This window comes from Neurospora crassa, linkage group VI (genome assembly GCF_000182925.2).
Source record: "Neurospora crassa OR74A linkage group VI, whole genome shotgun sequence".
NCBI classification, from domain to species: domain Eukaryota; kingdom Fungi; phylum Ascomycota; class Sordariomycetes; order Sordariales; family Sordariaceae; genus Neurospora; species Neurospora crassa.
This window is the reverse complement of record NC_026506.1, coordinates 1252831-1269917: the sequence shown is the minus strand read 5'-3', so window position 1 is coordinate 1269917 and position 17087 is coordinate 1252831. Positions and strand designations below refer to the sequence as shown.

The 17087-nt window shown below is 52.2% G+C and overlaps 5 protein-coding genes across 5 annotated transcripts; 2 read left to right on the top strand and 3 right to left on the bottom strand.

Annotated features, from left to right (window-relative positions):
- Window positions 1–57: 57 nt before the first annotated feature.
- On the top strand, window positions 58–2344 carry NCU17083 (N-acyl-phosphatidylethanolamine-hydrolyzing phospholipase D). Its single transcript, XM_011396782.1, has one exon. The coding sequence runs from the start codon at window positions 126–128 to the stop codon at window positions 1788–1790; it is 1665 nt and encodes a 554-aa protein (XP_011395084.1). The 5' UTR covers window positions 58–125; the 3' UTR covers window positions 1791–2344.
- On the bottom strand, window positions 1957–2718 carry NCU05631 (hypothetical protein; the record flags this gene model as incomplete). The annotated part of the gene is made up of 1 exon (XM_955082.3): window positions 1957–2718. One exon carries the CDS (start codon window positions 2716–2718, stop codon window positions 1957–1959), a length of 762 nt encoding a protein of 253 aa, XP_960175.3.
- Window positions 2719–5479: 2761 nt separating this feature from the next.
- On the bottom strand, window positions 5480–8296 carry NCU05632 (hypothetical protein). Its single transcript, XM_955018.2, has 2 exons — window positions 7447–8296; window positions 5480–7389 (listed from the first exon to the last, which is right to left on the bottom strand). The coding sequence occupies exons 1-2, from the start codon at window positions 7724–7726 to the stop codon at window positions 5540–5542; spliced, it is 2130 nt and encodes a 709-aa protein (XP_960111.2). The 5' UTR covers window positions 7727–8296; the 3' UTR covers window positions 5480–5539.
- A 264-nt stretch (window positions 8297–8560) lies between these two features.
- On the top strand, window positions 8561–10504 carry NCU05633 (stomatin family protein). The gene is made up of 2 exons (XM_955019.3): window positions 8561–9223; window positions 9339–10504. The coding sequence occupies exons 1-2, from the start codon at window positions 8712–8714 to the stop codon at window positions 10120–10122; spliced, it is 1296 nt and encodes a 431-aa protein (XP_960112.3). The 5' UTR covers window positions 8561–8711; the 3' UTR covers window positions 10123–10504.
- A 60-nt stretch (window positions 10505–10564) lies between these two features.
- On the bottom strand, window positions 10565–17059 carry NCU05634 (hypothetical protein). Its single transcript, XM_955020.3, has 7 exons — window positions 16445–17059; window positions 16311–16377; window positions 15840–16220; window positions 15685–15773; window positions 13137–15632; window positions 12874–13087; window positions 10565–12819 (listed from the first exon to the last, which is right to left on the bottom strand). The coding sequence occupies exons 1-7, from the start codon at window positions 16520–16522 to the stop codon at window positions 10847–10849; spliced, it is 5298 nt and encodes a 1765-aa protein (XP_960113.3). The 5' UTR covers window positions 16523–17059; the 3' UTR covers window positions 10565–10846.
- Between the last annotated feature and the right edge of the window lie 28 nt (window positions 17060–17087).

Genomic DNA, 17087 nt, shown 5'->3' with positions numbered 1-17087 from the left:
TCTACTGCCAGGCTCGGGGGCGCCTAATTCCATTCCGGTCTCTCGTGCCTGAATATTTTCTAATTCCAATACCTACTTCCTGTGAACCAAATCACTCGCCCCGTCCGATTGGACGTGCGGACAGAATGGATAACTTAACGCCATCGGATCCTCTGCACCTGCACGTCAACCGCAAACCACAGCGAGAATCGACGGCACCACCCCACCATGTCCTCCCCACGAGAGCCTTTCCATTACGCCTGAAGCCAAGCTCGGGGTGGTCCTCTTACTTGAGCTATCTGCCATCGTGGGACCCATTCCCTGGTGGTAGGTCATGTCCTACGAGCAATGCCGGAACCAAGACCGTAGCCGGCTTTCGGAACCCTTGGCCGAGCTGGTATACACCGACGTGCTTCCAAGTCTGGCATCATCTCAGCTGGGGAGAAGATCACGATCCATGCATCGACCTAGCCGCTTCACACCTACGCCACTCTCCTGTCACAGACAAGCTGCCAGAGAAGAGAAAACGACCACGCTTCAACGATGTTAAGGACTGGCCTGGTTCTGCTGGCGCGAAGGCTGCACGACTATTGCGTATCGAGACCCCCGATTTCTCTTTCGATTCTTCGACATCACCACATGCCAAAGTAACATGGCTGGGCCACGCCGGCGTCTTGGTTCAATTACCAGCCCTTGATGCTGCCAAAGGGTCTCGACCTATTCGCTGTCTCTTTGATCCCATATTCTCGATGCGGTGCTCACCCAGTCAGCGAGCAGGACCCATGCGTGCCTATCCACCACCATGCTGCGTCCAAGACCTACCCCCGATCGACGCCGTCTTCATCAGTCACAATCACTTTGACCATCTGGATCATGATACCATCATGGCCATCTGGAAGAGCAGCAAGGAAACTGTTCGCTTCTTCGTACCTTTGGGAAACCGTACGTGGTTCGTCGACTGTGGTATATCCGAGGAGCGAGTGACGGAGATGGACTGGTGGGATTCAGCCACCCTTTGCTCATGTCCGGGAAAGGAGAGCCCCACTACACCAAGTCTCCAAATATGGTGCACACCGGCTCAACACAGCAGTGGAAGGGTAGGTCTCGATGCCAATTCTACCCTCTGGTCCAGCTGGTATCTTTGTCGCCAAAGCCCTGAAGGTATATATCGCATCTTTTTTGCTGGCGACACGGGCTATCAGTTTCACGGTTCCCCGGATTGGCCTCCCAGTCCGCCGTCGGGAAAGAACACACAAAAGCCGCACACTCAGGTGAGTGACGATACCGAATATCCTCCATGCCCTGCTTTTGCCGAAATTAGAGACAGGCTGGGCCCCCCAAACCTGCTACTGCTCCCAGTAGCAGTCGGGTCAACATACTTCTACTTTCGCAGCTTCGTTCCCTTACCAGACTGGATCAATCCTTTTCCACGGCACAGCGTCGGTATTACTGCAGGTATACACATGCCGCCATGGGATGCGGTCCGCGTATTTAAGCTCATGACAGAGCTCCTGGGCAAGGACACGACCAATGAGGGTGCAAGTGGAAGCTCAGATCCAGGGAAATTCACGAATCTACACCCGCCGGTAGCAATCGCCATACACTGGGGTACCTTTGCGACAAAAGGTACCGAGGTTCTGAAGACTCTTGGGCAACTTGAATGGGCTTGTCAGCAGCAGGGAGTGCACTTTGCCAGGTCCTTGCCCGTTCCTGATAAAGAGAGCGGAACTCATGAACCAGGAGAGAGGCCAAGAAAGGAAGTTCCTATATTCATCGCCCTGAATCATGGGCAATCTGTTGCGCCCAGATAATCGGGTAGTTTGAGGGGGATACGCCCAAGGGAACCATGACATTGGATAGTGTGTCCGTCGATATTTGACAAGTTCTTCCCGCCCCGAGCAGCTCCGCTGCGATTCCCCCAAATCAGCTGTCAGCCCTTCCTCTTCATGCCATACCACGATACGTTCTAGTAGCTGATCACAGGGGTTGCCCAAATATCCTCGTTTCAGGGGCATAATCATGGTCCACCTTGACAAACTCCCAAGTCATTCGCTGCTTATCCACATCCGCAGTCTTTAGGTTCATTGCTGCGAGACTCATGATCGGCCGAACAGACACCGCCTTGACCGGTAAAAGACACACAGTTTTTTTGAGATCAACCCTCTTCAGAAGCAGATATCCTTTGTCATCCACGGATTTCCTCACACAAAACTGCTCACTTTCCCCTAGATCGGCACGCTTGAAGCTGGTCGCTCTTGAAAGAACCGTCGCGGGCGTCTTGACTTCATTGACGCACGTACAAAAAGACTCAAGCCACAACCCCGTCGCTGCGTTCCGAAAACAAAGCCATCCGTCTGACTCCTCGCACTGCCAATGCCAGTTGCAAATACCCGCCAAGGTCTTTGCCTGGGCCGCGTCAAGAACGGGCGGGTTGGGAAGTAGTTCAAGAGGAGTCGCCAGGCGTAGATGTCCCTCGACGACAGTGAGTGCCTGATTCCCTTCCCCACACTTGGTGACTATGATGTAAGTCGAGCCGGGGCCGGGTGCAGAATCACGGGTGATATAAGGGATGTTACTGCTGCGATTCAGCGTGGATGTGGGTGCGGACGAAGACGTCGGCGTTTGGAGAGCGTGTGACTCGCTGTCGCCGGCTGTGGAGGTCGAGACCATTGAGACACTGTCATCAGGACCAGGATCCTTTCCGTCGTCGAAATAGGAATGTCGCGGCGTGGAAGCCATGATCGCGATCTCTTTTGTGGTGAACGTGGTTGATTGAAAAGACGCAGTGGTTGGTAAATGGCGTGAGGGGAAGAAGACAAAGGCTAGAGGAACGACTTAAATGGCTTGAACAATCTGCACAGACTCGAACGGTTGATATCAGAATGACAAGAAACAGGGGTTTGGTGAGTTGAGTGTGCGGTCTGTTTGCCCGGCGAATGGATGTCGGAGGCCCAAATGCAGGTGTGCGTTGCCGGGCCGGGTGATGGAGGTGAGGGGGAGGCCCACGATGGCAAGCATCTAACAATGAAGAGGAGATGTGGTGAGAACAAATGACGTCCAGAGAGACAGGAGAGTTGATTTAGACTCGATGAATACTAAATTGGAGATTCTGGTGTCGAGATGGGTAGGTGTGCTCTCCCGCGCAGATTATGCAGCTGAGAACACACTGGAAAGCTGTACCTTCCATCGCCGTCCTCCACCACAAAGAATCGTGGGATTCATCTTGAGCTTCCCTAGAAGCGAGACAGAATCTGTAAGCATACAACGAACACATATAGGACCGTTTTGTTGTTATTTTGGTTCTTCTAACGGGGCAGAACAAGAGTAAAACAAGGCCAATCTAGAGACCTCGTTGACCTCAGGAAGAGAACGACTCGTTTCCGTTTGTAGAGTTCCGACCATGACTAGGGTTTTCAACGCCACAAAAATATCTTTCCGCCCTCAAAAGCTACGTAGTTTACAGCATCTATCCGCGAGAATCTCGGCAGCTTTCCCAAGTTTATGTAGTTCTACTAAGCTCTGGCTTTTTCGCAACAAACTAACAAACATAGGTACCAGGGCTGGATTGTACTGCAACATTCATATCTACGGGAAATCCTATGCAAGACGGTGATTTTGAAAGTCCTCCGGCCACCCTCTAATTCCCACAGGAAAACAGGTAGAAAAGACAGGGCCAAAAGAGACTTGGAATCACAACAGTGCCCTGGGGTGGTAATACATCTCTCCCACTTTTTCTCCCGGGCATAAAAAGTACATACTCGTAAAGTGTGCTTGGTTTCTGTGTTTCCCTCCTCTGAGATGCCTCTGTAGTGGTAGTGAAACAAACCGCTTCTGCAAGTTTACAGACACCCGTGAGAGGAAGGAGTGTCATCCCAACTCAAAATTAGCAGGCATAAAAAGCAGTGAAACTTATAGATCGGTGTCCTGGCCTCCCCGAATCCCAATTTGCCTGATTTTCTATGGTAGCCCTCGTACAAGGCGCACTGGGTGGCCAAGTCCAGGTTCAGTTAGTGCGATATCTTTACTGCTGCAAAGTATGGTCTACTTCAGTTACAATCTCATCACATTTAAATCGCTGAGTACCATCCGGACAGCCACTTGACGAGGACACTTCGACTTGATTTCTTGTTACGCCGCAGCCATGATCATAAAGCTTTGTTAACATCTACTTTGGGCATTTGCTTTGTACTGGTTTAGATGGTCTGTTCGTCTGGGGCTTAATTATTGTAGACAAAGATAGGTTGACGAATACAGCTCGACAAAGAAGCTCTCTCTAACAGATTTTGTATGCCGAATACAACGGCTTTGACTAGAAAAACTTTTGAGTGTACGAGAGTATCTGCCTCCTAAAGTAGGAGCATGGGACTTTTGTTAGTGGACCACGGACGTTGATGCAGACTTATGTGTACAACAGCTGCTCATGATGATTGAACAACACACGTCCAGGAACAAAGTCCATCGCACCCTCGATGTTCGCTTCATGATTAGGGAAATCATTATACCCTCCCCAAGTTATGACACAAATATCCCTCGGGACTCATTGCCTAAAGATATCACTTACCCCGTCATCTTCGATACTGGAAACTCCAACTTCACACACATTCGTCTACGACAACTATGACCCATTCAAGGCACGTGGTAATCGAACACGATTCGGTTATCATACACGCAAGCCAGGTGAACAGAACATTTGTCATTGATCCCATCTCCTCCAGGCATCAAGAGACACTACCAAGGATGTGGATGGATAACGACAGATGTGAACAATGGATGACCTCAAGATATAAATACCTTTGTGGAATGACTTCGCCAACATGCAGTCAACCTAGCCACCAAGAAAACTCTAAAAACAGAAGAAGCCTAACCACTGACTAGACTAGACTAGGTAAGGTAAGGTATCATCTCTACACCGACATCACCTCATCCTCATCAAACCACGGAAAGAAACAAAAATGTGCATAATCCAAAAAGGCCAATACGACTGCTGGCACTACATCACGGTGCGATACTGGCCCTGCCGTCGCGCAAGACGAAGAAGAATGATGAGGGGAGCAGGAACAGTAAGCTTAAGCCTAAGAAGAAGAAGAGCAATGTGTCCGGAGGGGCAATGCAGAGAGCTAGATCAGATACTGGACATGTCGGGCATGTGTCCGGTTTGTGTGAGGTACCCTGCTGCTAGGAATTTGTAATAACTAAGATGATGGAACTGGTTAGGGTATTACGGGTCGTGAAGGGTCGGGGATAGGATGTCTTTGTGGTTGAATTTTGGGGCGGGGGGGCGGATGGGGATGGTGAGGACGAGTAAGCCAAGATCAAGAGTGAGATGAAGGAAGGAAGAAAGAAAGAAAGAAAGAGGAGTAGAGGTGAGCTGGACGAAGTGGTATCGAAAATTCTAGTCCTTGGCGTCATGGTAAGGTAAAGTTCGACACGACTTGCTTTGACACGTAAATGCAAGAGTTAGATAGCATGGAAGGCATGAAAAAGATTGGTTTTTGAAGGTTGAACATCTTAACAACAGCAGTGTTACGTGAAGAAAGAAGATTTCGGCGATCTACCACCATTACCAATACAGCTTCCACCGACTCAAGGCCCTAGTAGGAATGACCTCCCCATGCGCATCAACCCCCTGATCCAGCACCCCCGTCGTCGCTACAAGTGCCACATACCCAATCTGCTCATCTGGCCTCACATCCGCCATCTTGACCCTCATCCTCCTCAGTATCCGCGCTCTTTCCGGTCCACCAATGGCCGACCCGCCCTTGGGCACTGGTATGTACGGATTCTCGCACGTCAAGCTCGAAGCATGGTCAAGGATATCCGGCGCCGGCGTGGTCAACCGCAGGAACAGGCCGGCAAGCGACAGGATCTGCAGGATGCTTGTGCACAGAATGAGGATGGTGACCCATTGCCGATTCAGTCCGTAGATCTCGCGACGGGTGGACTCGGTGGCGTTGTTGACCATGACCATGGATGCGCCTTGGTATCCGCTGTATAAATAGGGGCCGGGGTAAACGGGCTGAGACATAATGTGATCGGTATCTACGGGGAACTTGGAGTAGTTGGAGTCGGTGGCGGTGAAAGGATCAAGCGAGGCGTAATAGTACGTGTTTAACAGGAGGGTGAGACGCTTGGAAAAAGCTTCGTCTGTAATGTTGGTGGGCCAGGGGCTGAGATAGTTCAGCTTGAAGGGGAACTGGGTGATGCCGCGGAGGTAGTTGTCGATTGAGGATTGGTATGTGGGACTTCCGTTGTCGAAAAAGCCCGCTGCAAAGGGGAAATTCACGAGGATGTTGTGCACGACAGGCTTTTCTAGGGTAAAGGGAGAATGGGCGTCACCTTGGTCCCACTGCGGTGATTTGGAGCGCCGAACTCGTTGGGCACCGCAGCCAGGTGGCGATGAGCAGAGGATGTCGACCTCGACTGGGACGTTTCGGAGAGTGCAGTTGTACAAGGTGTAGGTGAGGTCTCCCTCATGGGAACCAAACATGATGTGAAGATGTCCACCTGACGTCCGCTCTGGTGTTGAATAGTCCGAAGTAACAAAGAAGCTGGCTCTTTTGTTGTCCGGTGATCCAATGGGTTCGGTGTAACCAGGGAGCCGTTTGCCGGTTGTGTCATTCTTCTTGTCGACATAATATTTTGGAGTGGTCCATCTGTCCGCAGGTATGTAAGCGAGTGTTTCGTTGACTGAGGCGCCGCTTTGCACCTGTTTGCAGTCGAGATCATTGTATGTTGCTTCAGCCGTCAAGCTGTAGGAGGTGGTTGCGTTGTAATTTGCAAGCCCTAGAATCTTGATACCGATTAAGGAGGCATAGTCCACTTCCTGCATTGCGGCTTGATGGATTGTTTGCCAATCGTCATTCGATGGATCTATGAGGCGAGGAATTCTGGGCCGCGCCCAAAGGTCAGTCGTGGACCGCCTCTGCCCTTCAGCTGCCATAAGGCTGGAAGTGAAGAGAGAATTGGTAGCTGAGGATGCTACCTGGAGGCCGCTCGCCGAGGAGAAAGCTGACTCGGAGTCTGTTGTAGAGTAATACACGAGTGCCTTGGAGTCCGACACTTGGATCGTTGTGAAGATTAGACGCGACGAGCTCTGGCCGCCAAGGGGTGAGAGAGCCCATGTGAGGAGGATCATGATACCCAGGCTGATGTGGGATCGTACGCTGAACAAGCGAAATAGACTTCCCGCGAAGCTCTGGCTCCCAAGAATCTGCTCGAGGGCACCAATGGAGATGCCTCGAGATCGGGTGGTACTCCACAGGCCAAGTATTTTGTAGAATCTGCTTGCTACAGCCGCAAAAACGATGGGATAGATGGTGGGGGCGAGTTTGGTGGCTTCGACGAGGTTTTCACCATGTTTGTTGTAATATGTCGGTTGACCTTCCAATTGAATAGCGAGGGCAGCAATAACTGTGTGACTTGGAGTCAGCAAAGACACCTTTTGACTCGAGTGCATGTAAACCATACCAAAGAAGGCCACTGGCGTGACACTCAAAATGAAATCGCCGACCGTCCCAATCCACCAGATATACCCTTTAGGTGCGATTTTCTGAGGACCCTGAGGCCATTCGGGCGCAACCTCTTCATATGCCACGGCTGTCATGGACTTGTCCAGTCCCTTCTGGGACACATCCTCTATCGAAGCTCCGTTATAGCTTGTTGTTTCGGAGACTGGAGCAAAATGTAACCTTTCGTCATATTCGCCCTGGCCCTGGGGTAGATGGTTGAGTTCATGGTAGTCGGCCATGGTGATGTATGCTTATCGTGAAAGATGAAAGTAAGGATCCAGTTGTGTCTTCAAGAGAGGGACACCGTGAGTAAAAAGAAGACTACATATTCGATTATGCTGTCGCGGATCGCTACTATACATGGTATGACAAGGGCCTCCCCGGAGCTGTGCCGTGAACTGGATCATACCCCGGAGCTGACGCCTGTGGGACGTCGTCAAAGACTCTAATTGGAAGGATCTTGTCGACCGTTAACTTGTGTCAGAAAAGAGCTGGCGACTATCTTGTAACCTAAGAATACCATATCGCGTGTGAACGAATGGGCTCGCTGGGTTCAGTCTGATGCTTGTTTTTCTCGTCCGCGCCCCTGCGTAGCCTGCCGTGTCCAGGCCCAGCTCGCCTGGTTGGAGGATCGGTCCATTCGTTTCGCGTTAAATGAGGGCCAACGGCTGATCTGCTGGTGTCCATTGCTGCCTCGAGTGCCGACGAGAAAAATCCAATACTCCTGTTAGTACGTGACCGTTTATATTAGTCGACTATTCGAAAAAAAAAAAGGAATCAGCCCCAAACAGAAGGGCAAAGGTGGTCATTGTATGATGCTGTGTTGAAGTTCAAGTTAAGTTGTTGCCTTGTCTCTTCTTTGCACAAGACAAAGTTCACATCTCGAGTGGGGCTGTCAGCATGCACAAGGCTGCGAGGCTTCTGATGATTGGCCCAGTCCGGGTCAATTGGATCTTTCACATTGCTATGGTAGCTTAAGTGGGTCCAATGCCCCAAGCTCCTTCAGGCAATCCGCTTTCTGACGTAGGTACCCCCGTACCTACCTACCTACCTACCCGCGCCGCAGCTGTACACTACACTGTACGGGAGCTTCAGAGCCTCCAACGGCCATTCAGTTCAACAACTCCAAAACACCAACAAACCCACTGACCGAAACCGACGACAGCAACCGGCCATTGCTTGTGGTCGACATCCACACACACACACACACACATATACACAGCCATGACCATGACAGCAGCGACAACACAAAGGGCCCTTGCGCCCCTCGCGCGACATCAGCAAAGACTCCTCACATCGGCCACGGCCACCTCGGCGCGATCCCTCTCGACCCGTCGTCGAGCTCTGCTCCCCGCTTCCACAACAGCTCCGACTTCCTCCTCGACAGCAGTATCAAACTTCCACACCAGCGCCAACCATGCCATCCCCACGGGCGGCTTCGGCGGCGGCGGCGGCATCCCCACGTACTTCCAGAAGCCCTCGCTACCGGCCAACACCATCATCCGCTTCGTGCCCCAGCAGACAGCCTGGATCGTCGAACGCATGGGCAAATTCAACAGGATCCTGCAGCCCGGTCTGGCGATCCTGATCCCCTTCATCGACCGCATCGCCTACGTCAAGTCGCTGAAGGAAGTTGCTCACGAGATCCCCAGCCAGAGCGCCATCACGGCCGACAACGTCACGCTCGAGCTCGATGGTGTTTTGTACACGAGGGTGTTTGATGCTTACAAGGCGAGGTACGTCTTTTATCTTTCTTTCCCTTTCCCCTCTGGGTCTATCCCCCCATCCATCCAATCACCCATCGGTAACAATTATTCATAACTAACCTCCCCCACCTCTCCTTCTCAACAGCTACGGCGTTGAAGACGCCGAATACGCCATCTCCCAACTCGCCCAAACAACCATGCGCTCCGAGATTGGCCAACTCACCCTCGACCACGTCCTGAAAGAGCGCGCCGCCCTCAACACCAACATCACAGCCGCCATCAACGAAGCCGCCCAAGCCTGGGGCGTGACCTGCTTGCGTTACGAGATCCGGGACATCCACGCGCCCAAGCCCGTCGTGGAAGCCATGCACCGCCAAGTCACCGCCGAGCGATCCAAGCGGGCCGAGATCCTCGAGTCCGAAGGTCAGCGCCAGTCAGCTATCAACATCGCCGAGGGTAAGAAGCAGAGCGTCATCCTGGCCTCTGAAGCGATGAAAGCCGAGCAGATTAACCGCGCCAGCGGTCAGGCGGAGGCCATCAGGCTGAAGGCGGTGGCTACGGCGGGGGGCATTGAGGCGGTGGCGAGGGCGATTGCGGAGGGCCAGGGAGCGGCGCAGAATGCCGTCAGTCTGAGCGTGGCGGAGAAGTACGTCGATGCGTTTGGCAAGTTGGCCAAGGAGGGCACCGCGGTGGTGGTGCCAGGGAATGTGGGCGATATTGGCGGAATGATCGCTACTGCTCTGAGCGTCTATGGCAAGGTGGGTGATGCGCAGGCGAAGGCGATGGCCAAGCAGTTGCTAGAGAAGCAGCAGGGCGAGCAGCAAGAGGCGGATTCGCAAAAGGCTTTGCCCGGTGGTGGTGTCGCTAAGCAGGAGTCGCCGGTGGATGATATCGTCAAGGGGTTCGATCAGGCTACTAAGCAGCGCTAGTCGGGCTGTGAGAACGAGAAGAAAACAAAGGTCCAGAAGAGGGAAGAGGAAATCCAGTGGCCTAGGCATGAGCCGAATATTTACTGGTTGGGTTGATGTTTGAGTCGAGTCAAATTGAGAGGCAAGACAAAAAAACAGATGGATGCGAAGAGAGTTTCCATTTTTGTTGACGCCCGGTTGTGGTTGTATTATTACTTACCCTTCCTCCTCCCCTTCCTGTGCGATGGTTTTAACAAAAAGAGGTTGGAAGAAGAAGAACGCCAAACATAGCATTGTACGTATTGGAAGAAGAGTATGGCGATATGACCCTACTTACTCGTTTGGGCTCGAAACACTCTAGTAGCATGCATGGCGTTTAATATGGACGAATTTGTTAATCACACTACTTTCATATTGAAGTAAAACTGAAATTTGTGTAAAGCAAGAAATGGGCCTGAAAGGACTACACATGACTTAATTGAATGATCTCGCTCTACTACTACTACTTGCTCGTAAACCATCTAAAATACAACATCCCTACTCATTACCGACCAACTTTTCTGATGGGCTGGACTCCGTCTTCCACATCCCATTGACTGTCCCCATCCATGTCTTCCGCGTCTAGCCATCCTCTATCCCACCTCCCACTTACTTACAGTTCCCCCCTTTTCCATTTGTATCATGCCTTCCCCATTCACCCCTTTCTCCCCTTCCGACCTCCCCCCCCCTTCTCACTTACTTGTAATCACTTACACCCCAACTCCCCACCCACCACATCCAACGCCTCCCCCACCATACCCAAAACCCTATCATCCCCACTCGTCCCCGCCACCTTCACCATGCTCACCAGCAACGGATACAACCTCAACAAATGCTTCTTGGTCTCGCTATCCACATTCGGCGTATCCGGAATCGCGTCCGGCTCCGACCGTAGGTCCACAAGTCCCCGTAAGATACGATAGAGTTCCTTCCGCTGGGACAAAGGCTGCGGCATACGGCCGCGCAAAGGCTGGTCGGCGACGTACGAACGGATGGAGAGCGCGCAGCGCAGGATCAGGTAGGGGGCGGCGGTTAGGGCGAGGTGGACGTGGAGAGGGTGGGTGGATTCGTGGATTGTTTTTGTTTTGTCAGGGGAAGAAGAAGAAGAAGGGGAAGAAGAAGAGGTGGTACCGATGGGTTCTTGAGTGGGGGGTGATGATGAGGTAGAGGTGGGTTTGGAGGGAGGAGACTCGTCCTCCTCGTCCTCGTGGATGGCGACCAGAGCAAAGAGTTCGTCGAGACAGACTTCTGCCATTGCGCTGCGGTGGGTTGGCGGGGGGTCGATGGTGCGGCCGCGTCGTTGTTTGTAGAGGAGGTCGAGGTCTACGACTGCGTCACTTCCGTTAGTGTTGTCATGGTGATGGTCCTCAGAGCCGTAGATGATCAGAGCTTCGGCGGGTGCGGGAGCGTGGATGATGGATGTCCGAAAGAGACCTTCGGCGTAGGCTTTCCTGGTCTTATCAAGAATCACCTCGGCGCCGAGAGCCGGGATGATGAGCTCCCTAAGCTTGTGAAATGAGGAGATGTCGAACTTCTGGTCGTCCATGATGTCCGTGCCGCTGGGCGCGATGGAGCAGTCAGCGCTGATGATCCCGTTGGCGATAGATACGATGATCTGCCATATCTCCTGGACGGTCGATCGAGCTTTATCTATCGCGCGGATGTGGGGAAGCGTTGCCTTGAGCACAGCTAGGACTGTTTTTGTCGCTTCTCTCCACGGCTGTGATGACTTGGTAACGATCTTGAACTTGTACTTGAGGATGATGGGCTTGGCCAGGGCTGCGAGCGCCGCGGCGAACGCTCCGGTTTCGTAGATGTCAGTCTCGGCTGCGTGCTTGATGACGAGGGACTGCAAAATAGACATGCTCTCCTTTGACATGGCAACGAATGTGCGCTTTTCTGACGCCGCCTTGTCAGGGTTCTCCTGGGCAAATGCCAGGGAGACGAACTCAGCGATCTGGGTGATCATGGCGGATGGAACTCTTGGTACGTCTGTCTGGACTGTGCAGAATACCTGGAGGATTCGACCTTGCAAGGGCGTGACATACTCAGTGTCGCTGGCGTATGCTCCGGGAGTGGCATGTTGCATGGCGTCTCTGAGCAGGGTAAGCATCCGTCGGATCCTCCCCACGCCAAAATCATCTTTAATCAGGCCATAGAGTTCTAGCAGTGCTTCAACCCAAACCAAAAGGCACTTTTGGTTGTCCGCTGACTTATCGTCCTTTCCGTCCTCGGGAACCGGAATTCCCCTGGACCAGAGATCCCACGTTAAATCCAAGCTGCCCTTGCCAAGTCTTGGCTGAACATGCTCAGCACAGCTCCTGAGAATTTCGCGAACAGCGCTGTACACGGATGCATTAATGTCAAGTATCTGGACGTCCAGCATTCTCGCAAAGTGTCCGAGAAGCTGCTGCCAGGTGGTGGCGAAGTCCTCATGACCCAGAAGTACCTGGAGGTAAGAAGCAAATAGTCCAGAAACGCCCCGGATGATGACATTGGCCGTGTCTGTCCAGCCATCTTGGTCTCTTGCCTTGGCTGGAGACGTGTGAACTGCCCGTAGCTCGTCCTCTATCGATGCGAGAAGCCTCAGAATCACAGATCTGATGCAGATCAACCAGGCCTCGGGACTCAGGCTATCCCCGTAAGCGGATATGATCCGAAGCAGAGTTTGGACGGCACCTACAGAACCTGTTAGTGAGTCTCATGACACCACGGACCTCCAAGAAAACTCACTATTTCTCAGCTCCAGTCTCTGATCTGTGGCGACTGAAGTGAGTCTCAGGAGAAGGAGCATCCACAGCGCCCCTCCAGAATCTTGATGGGAGGGATCAGCAGCCAGCTTGAGAAGCGCTTCATCACCCGAATCATTAACCATGGCCTGCGTAAGAGACATGCTCTTGCTATTGCTAGAAAGGAAGTCCGAAATGGCCCAGAAGAACGTGACAGTCTGTCTAGTGTTAGCGTTGTCACAACTCGTATGGGCGTAGGTGACTTACAGTCAATGCGACATTGAGGTCATCATCTTGAGTACAAAACTTGTATAGGGTGTCAACAAGGTTGAGAAAGCAAAGGTTAGGTAGCGAGGGTAAGAAGTCGGAGCATATTAGCTGTAAAGAAGCAAAGGAAGGTCGGATTAGTTTGACTGAGCGCGTCATAAGTCGGGGTGTCATGGTGGATGAAGGGTCGTTTGGGAGATCTTCTTTGACGAAGATTGTATCGATAATGGCGAAGATGGTATCCCAGCCTTGAACAAGACTCTCGCCGCAGTTCTCGAGCAGGCCTTTGAGGCCTTCGAGTACAATTCGGTGAATGTCCATGTCGGTAGCGTGATTGCTAAGGGACACCTCCCGACCTTCGACTCGAAGAGATGATAGCGAATTATGAAAAGCCTCGAGAATACGGATCTGAATCGGGCCACGAACGTCTTCCTGCTGAGTTGCAATAGATCCAGCAGCCTCGAGAAGAATGCGCACAAGCGTTTCAGCAGCGCGCGCTCTGACCGGAGGAGTATTAGTAGAGGAACTAAGTGTGTCGATAAGCTCGGTAATCAACGGCGTCCAGCCCGATACCTCCGGAGGATAGGAGAGCAACCGCTCCATATTGATGGAAGCAAGATCTCCCAGCTTGGCAAGGGCAAACTGATCTTCCTGGTTGGCACCTGCTCCCGGAGAGGTTGTGATACTGAGAACCCTTTTGTGTGTAAAAGTGGGGGTGCGAAGGGGCCCCGGGGGAGGTGATGGTTGCGCTTGCCCCGTGGTCTCAGAAGTAGTCTCGACATGCTTGACGAGAAGAGCGCACACTGCCTCCACAATTTCCACAAAGGCGGAATTGGGAAAGTCAGCCGTGCTCTCGAAAAGTCGGGAAGCAGCAGTCTCTACTGCGCGAATCTCGCTGTTGAAATTCGACAATAGTACGGTGGCTTCCTGCTCGGCTTGTTGATCTGGCCCCCTGGTCGCCAGAGGTGTTCTTCCTGCAGCTTTGCCCGAGGTAAACAAGACAAAGTCAGCTTGTTGCAAGGTCTCCAGGAGAATTCTCCAAGTTGAAGACAAAGTAGGACCCAGAGCAATGCCAAGGTTCAGAAGAGCGCGAAGACACAACAAGTTCCGGGTGTTGAGTGTAGCTGGAGTTATATCCATCGACTGCTGCCTTTGCTTTTCTGCGGCCTGGGCCGAGGCGCTTTCTGTGGTAAGCAAGCCGCGAGCGTTGCTAAACAAGCTGCTGCCTGTCTCCGAAGTTGCTGATAGTGGAGTATCCCTCCTGGATGAGTTGGAATTGAGGCAAGCCGTAAAGACATTGGGCGGCACTGCCGCTTTACCAAGCGTGGTGAGAAAGGCATCACGGGGAGTAGTGAGCTGGAGCAATCCGGCGACATGGGCGAATTTCTGAAACGCCCTAACCAGGCCATGGTAGTACTCCGAGTCTAGCGCAGAATATAGGAACGTAGAACATGTGGCAAGAATCGCCGGCCAGCATTCATCGATGAAAGCGGCGCATACTTTGATTTCTGGGTATAAAGGGTGAGTCTCCAGCGTTAGCGGATTGACTGGAAGTGGGTTTCGCTTGGATGACGCTGATCTCTCCCGATTCTTCAACCCTTCACTGGGTGTACTGGGTCTCTCATCGGCGGTCAGAGCAGGCGAGTCACGGCCGCCCTCTGGCTTCGCACTCTTTTTCCTTCGTCCCTCGGTAGGCACGGTAAGAGGGAGTATGAACTTTGCCAGACCTTCTGACAGGGAAGTTATGCAGGCCAAGGTTAGGCTATACACATATGACTCTGGGATGCTTGGGGGATCCGTCTTATCAAGCTGATCTATGCAAGGAGAGCGCATGGTGCTCCAGTGAGTGCTGATGCCCGTGTTATGGCCATCTGAGCTGACTGAACCAGATATGATGCCTGTAACGCCACTGGCCTCCAGCATGGCCTGGTCCGTAGAAGCAACGGCGTTTGCATATGGGTTGGCGACAGGTAATGTGGATTGGAGCCCGAGACCAATCACAGTTGGCTTCTCTGTACTGACGCGCACAAACGCAGCCGTCAAATTCTTGAGAATGTTCTTCTCGCCCTCTTTCGCATCGTAAAGCATGAAAATGCGCCGGAGCAAGGCATGATCGGCGAAGATGCCTCTAAAAACTTCCATGCAGAGTGACCTCTTCCACAATGCAGTGTCCTGGTCCAGCAGTTGGGTAAGGATGTCGAGCGCATCTCCGCTCTCAGAGGGGAGAATAGTAAGATGACGTCGGAGTAAAGTGAACAAGATGCGGACAAGACGGACGCTGGTTGCAAAGTTCGGTTTACCGCGAAGAGCACTAATGATGAAGGGCATAACCCGAGTGCGCAAAATGTCGGCCTGCTCTGGGTGAGTGGTGAAGATGGCGGCATGGTTGGTCAAGACCGACTCTATGAGTTCAAGACCAAATGTCTGGGGCATACCAGAGAAGCGGAGATACTCGGGTCGTTGGTTCTCTGTCAATAGGCAAATATCGTTGAATACCTATATAATCAGTATGTGATGGCCCGTGCAGGGAAAGGGGGAGAGTGAATACCCTGTATGCATCCATAGCCGCAGCCTGGACTGGTACCGGTCCTTGCTGGGACGGAGCCTCCCCAACATATTCGACATGGCCCCCAGCGCCTGCGAATAGTGGTTAGAATCATGATACTCGGCCTTTTGTATTATTGCGTAGGATGAGCCACTCACCGTCTTCAGCTACCACTTTGTCAAAGACCGAGACCACAAGCTGCTGGAGGGTTGCCGCCGAAGCATTGTTGACAATCGCATTTTTACTAGACTGCAAGATGAAGGATATGTTGAGGGCAGTAACCAGAAGCTCGCCTTTCACGTCGGCGGCGTAATTGGAGAGTAAAGACGGAAGAGCTTGGAGGATCTTTAGTTGGACATCTAGTCCTGCTGACGTGGCCTGTTGCAATGCTTCAAGAACCTGGCTCAGCTTGAACCTGGGCAGGGCGCGTGATGCAATAAGCCGCTGAAGACAAACAATGGCAATTCCGGTGAACTTGACATTTTTGGTGCCGCAAGCGATGATAAATGGGTTGACAAAGTTGGATCGTTGAGAGAGTTCTGGGCGACTAAGTGTAAGCTTCTATCAAACACACGTGGCGGCAGTTATCCCCTGGGCAGTGAGGAAGGTGAAGAACAGCAAAGACACACCAGCAGATATTTGGGCTTCAGATGTCACTTTTAGACTCTTGAGCTCCTCCAGAGACTTTTCAGCGGCCTAAACCAGGAGCTGTCAATAAAAGGTTCTTCTTGGTAGTTGGAGTAGAGCTGAGTGAGATGCGGACCTGGCGCAAGTCATTGTTTTTGCGCTTGCTTTCCTGGATGAGGTTGGCAAGCTCGGATGCCACCAATTGGGCGGTCATGATCGCATCCCAAAACCTAAAGTCGGGTTGCCAGCATCAGGGTTCTGAGTTATTAGGAACAGTGAACGGAAAAGGTCAGGGGCGTTGAGTGTCCTTGATATCGGGTTTGAACGCGCGTCGTCGCAGGATGCTCGAGGATCGATGAATGGAAGCTGTAATACGATGATGCTGATTCCGATTGGTGAATGGTGAGGATGGTGTTGACCAGCAAACGCCCCAGATATTGGACCTTGCCTTGTGACCTTGATAATCGGGGCGGTCCTTATGTAGGTAAAGTCGATGGGCAGCAGTGAAGCTTTTAGCAGGAAGAAGAAGGGAAGTTGGGTGGGAAATTAAATTCGAAACAAACAGGAATGGCCAAGTATGGTAATTCGTTATAGGGACTCCTTCGTGTCCTGGAACGGTTCTCGTCTTTTCCACCCGAATCAGGGGATGTTGGACATCCGGATGTTAAAACACTAGGTTATTAGGCGACAAAGTGTTGTTGTTGTTGAAATAAAGAACAAGGACGGGATTGCGCCGTTGACACGCCGGGACGGGACGGCTTCAGTGGTCGCCGTCACTG

What these genes read in the sequence shown, in the direction of transcription:
- NCU05634 (XM_955020.3), bottom strand. Translation starts at nt 16,522, where the DNA reads ATGACCGCCCAATTGGTGGCATCCGAGCTTGCCAACCTCATCCAGGAA. An exon ending in AAAACAATGACTTGCGCCAG is followed by an intron (nt 16,378 to 16,444) that starts GTCCGCATCTCA and finishes CTCCTGGTTTAG; the next exon opens with GCCGCTGAAAAGTCTCTGGA. An exon ending in ACCTCAATGTCGCATTGACT is followed by an intron (nt 13,088 to 13,136) that starts GTAAGTCACCTA and finishes AACACTAGACAG; the next exon opens with ACTGTCACGTTCTTCTGGGC.
- NCU17083 (XM_011396782.1), top strand. Translation starts at nt 126, where the DNA reads ATGGATAACTTAACGCCATCGGATCCTCTGCACCTGCACGTCAACCGC.
- NCU05632 (XM_955018.2), bottom strand. Translation starts at nt 7,726, where the DNA reads ATGGCCGACTACCATGAACTCAACCATCTACCCCAGGGCCAGGGCGAA. An exon ending in CACGCCAGTGGCCTTCTTTG is followed by an intron (nt 7,390 to 7,446) that starts GTATGGTTTACA and finishes CAAGTCACACAG; the next exon opens with TTATTGCTGCCCTCGCTATT.
- NCU05633 (XM_955019.3), top strand. Translation starts at nt 8,712, where the DNA reads ATGACCATGACAGCAGCGACAACACAAAGGGCCCTTGCGCCCCTCGCG. An exon ending in TTTGATGCTTACAAGGCGAG is followed by an intron (nt 9,224 to 9,338) that starts GTACGTCTTTTA and finishes CCTTCTCAACAG; the next exon opens with CTACGGCGTTGAAGACGCCG.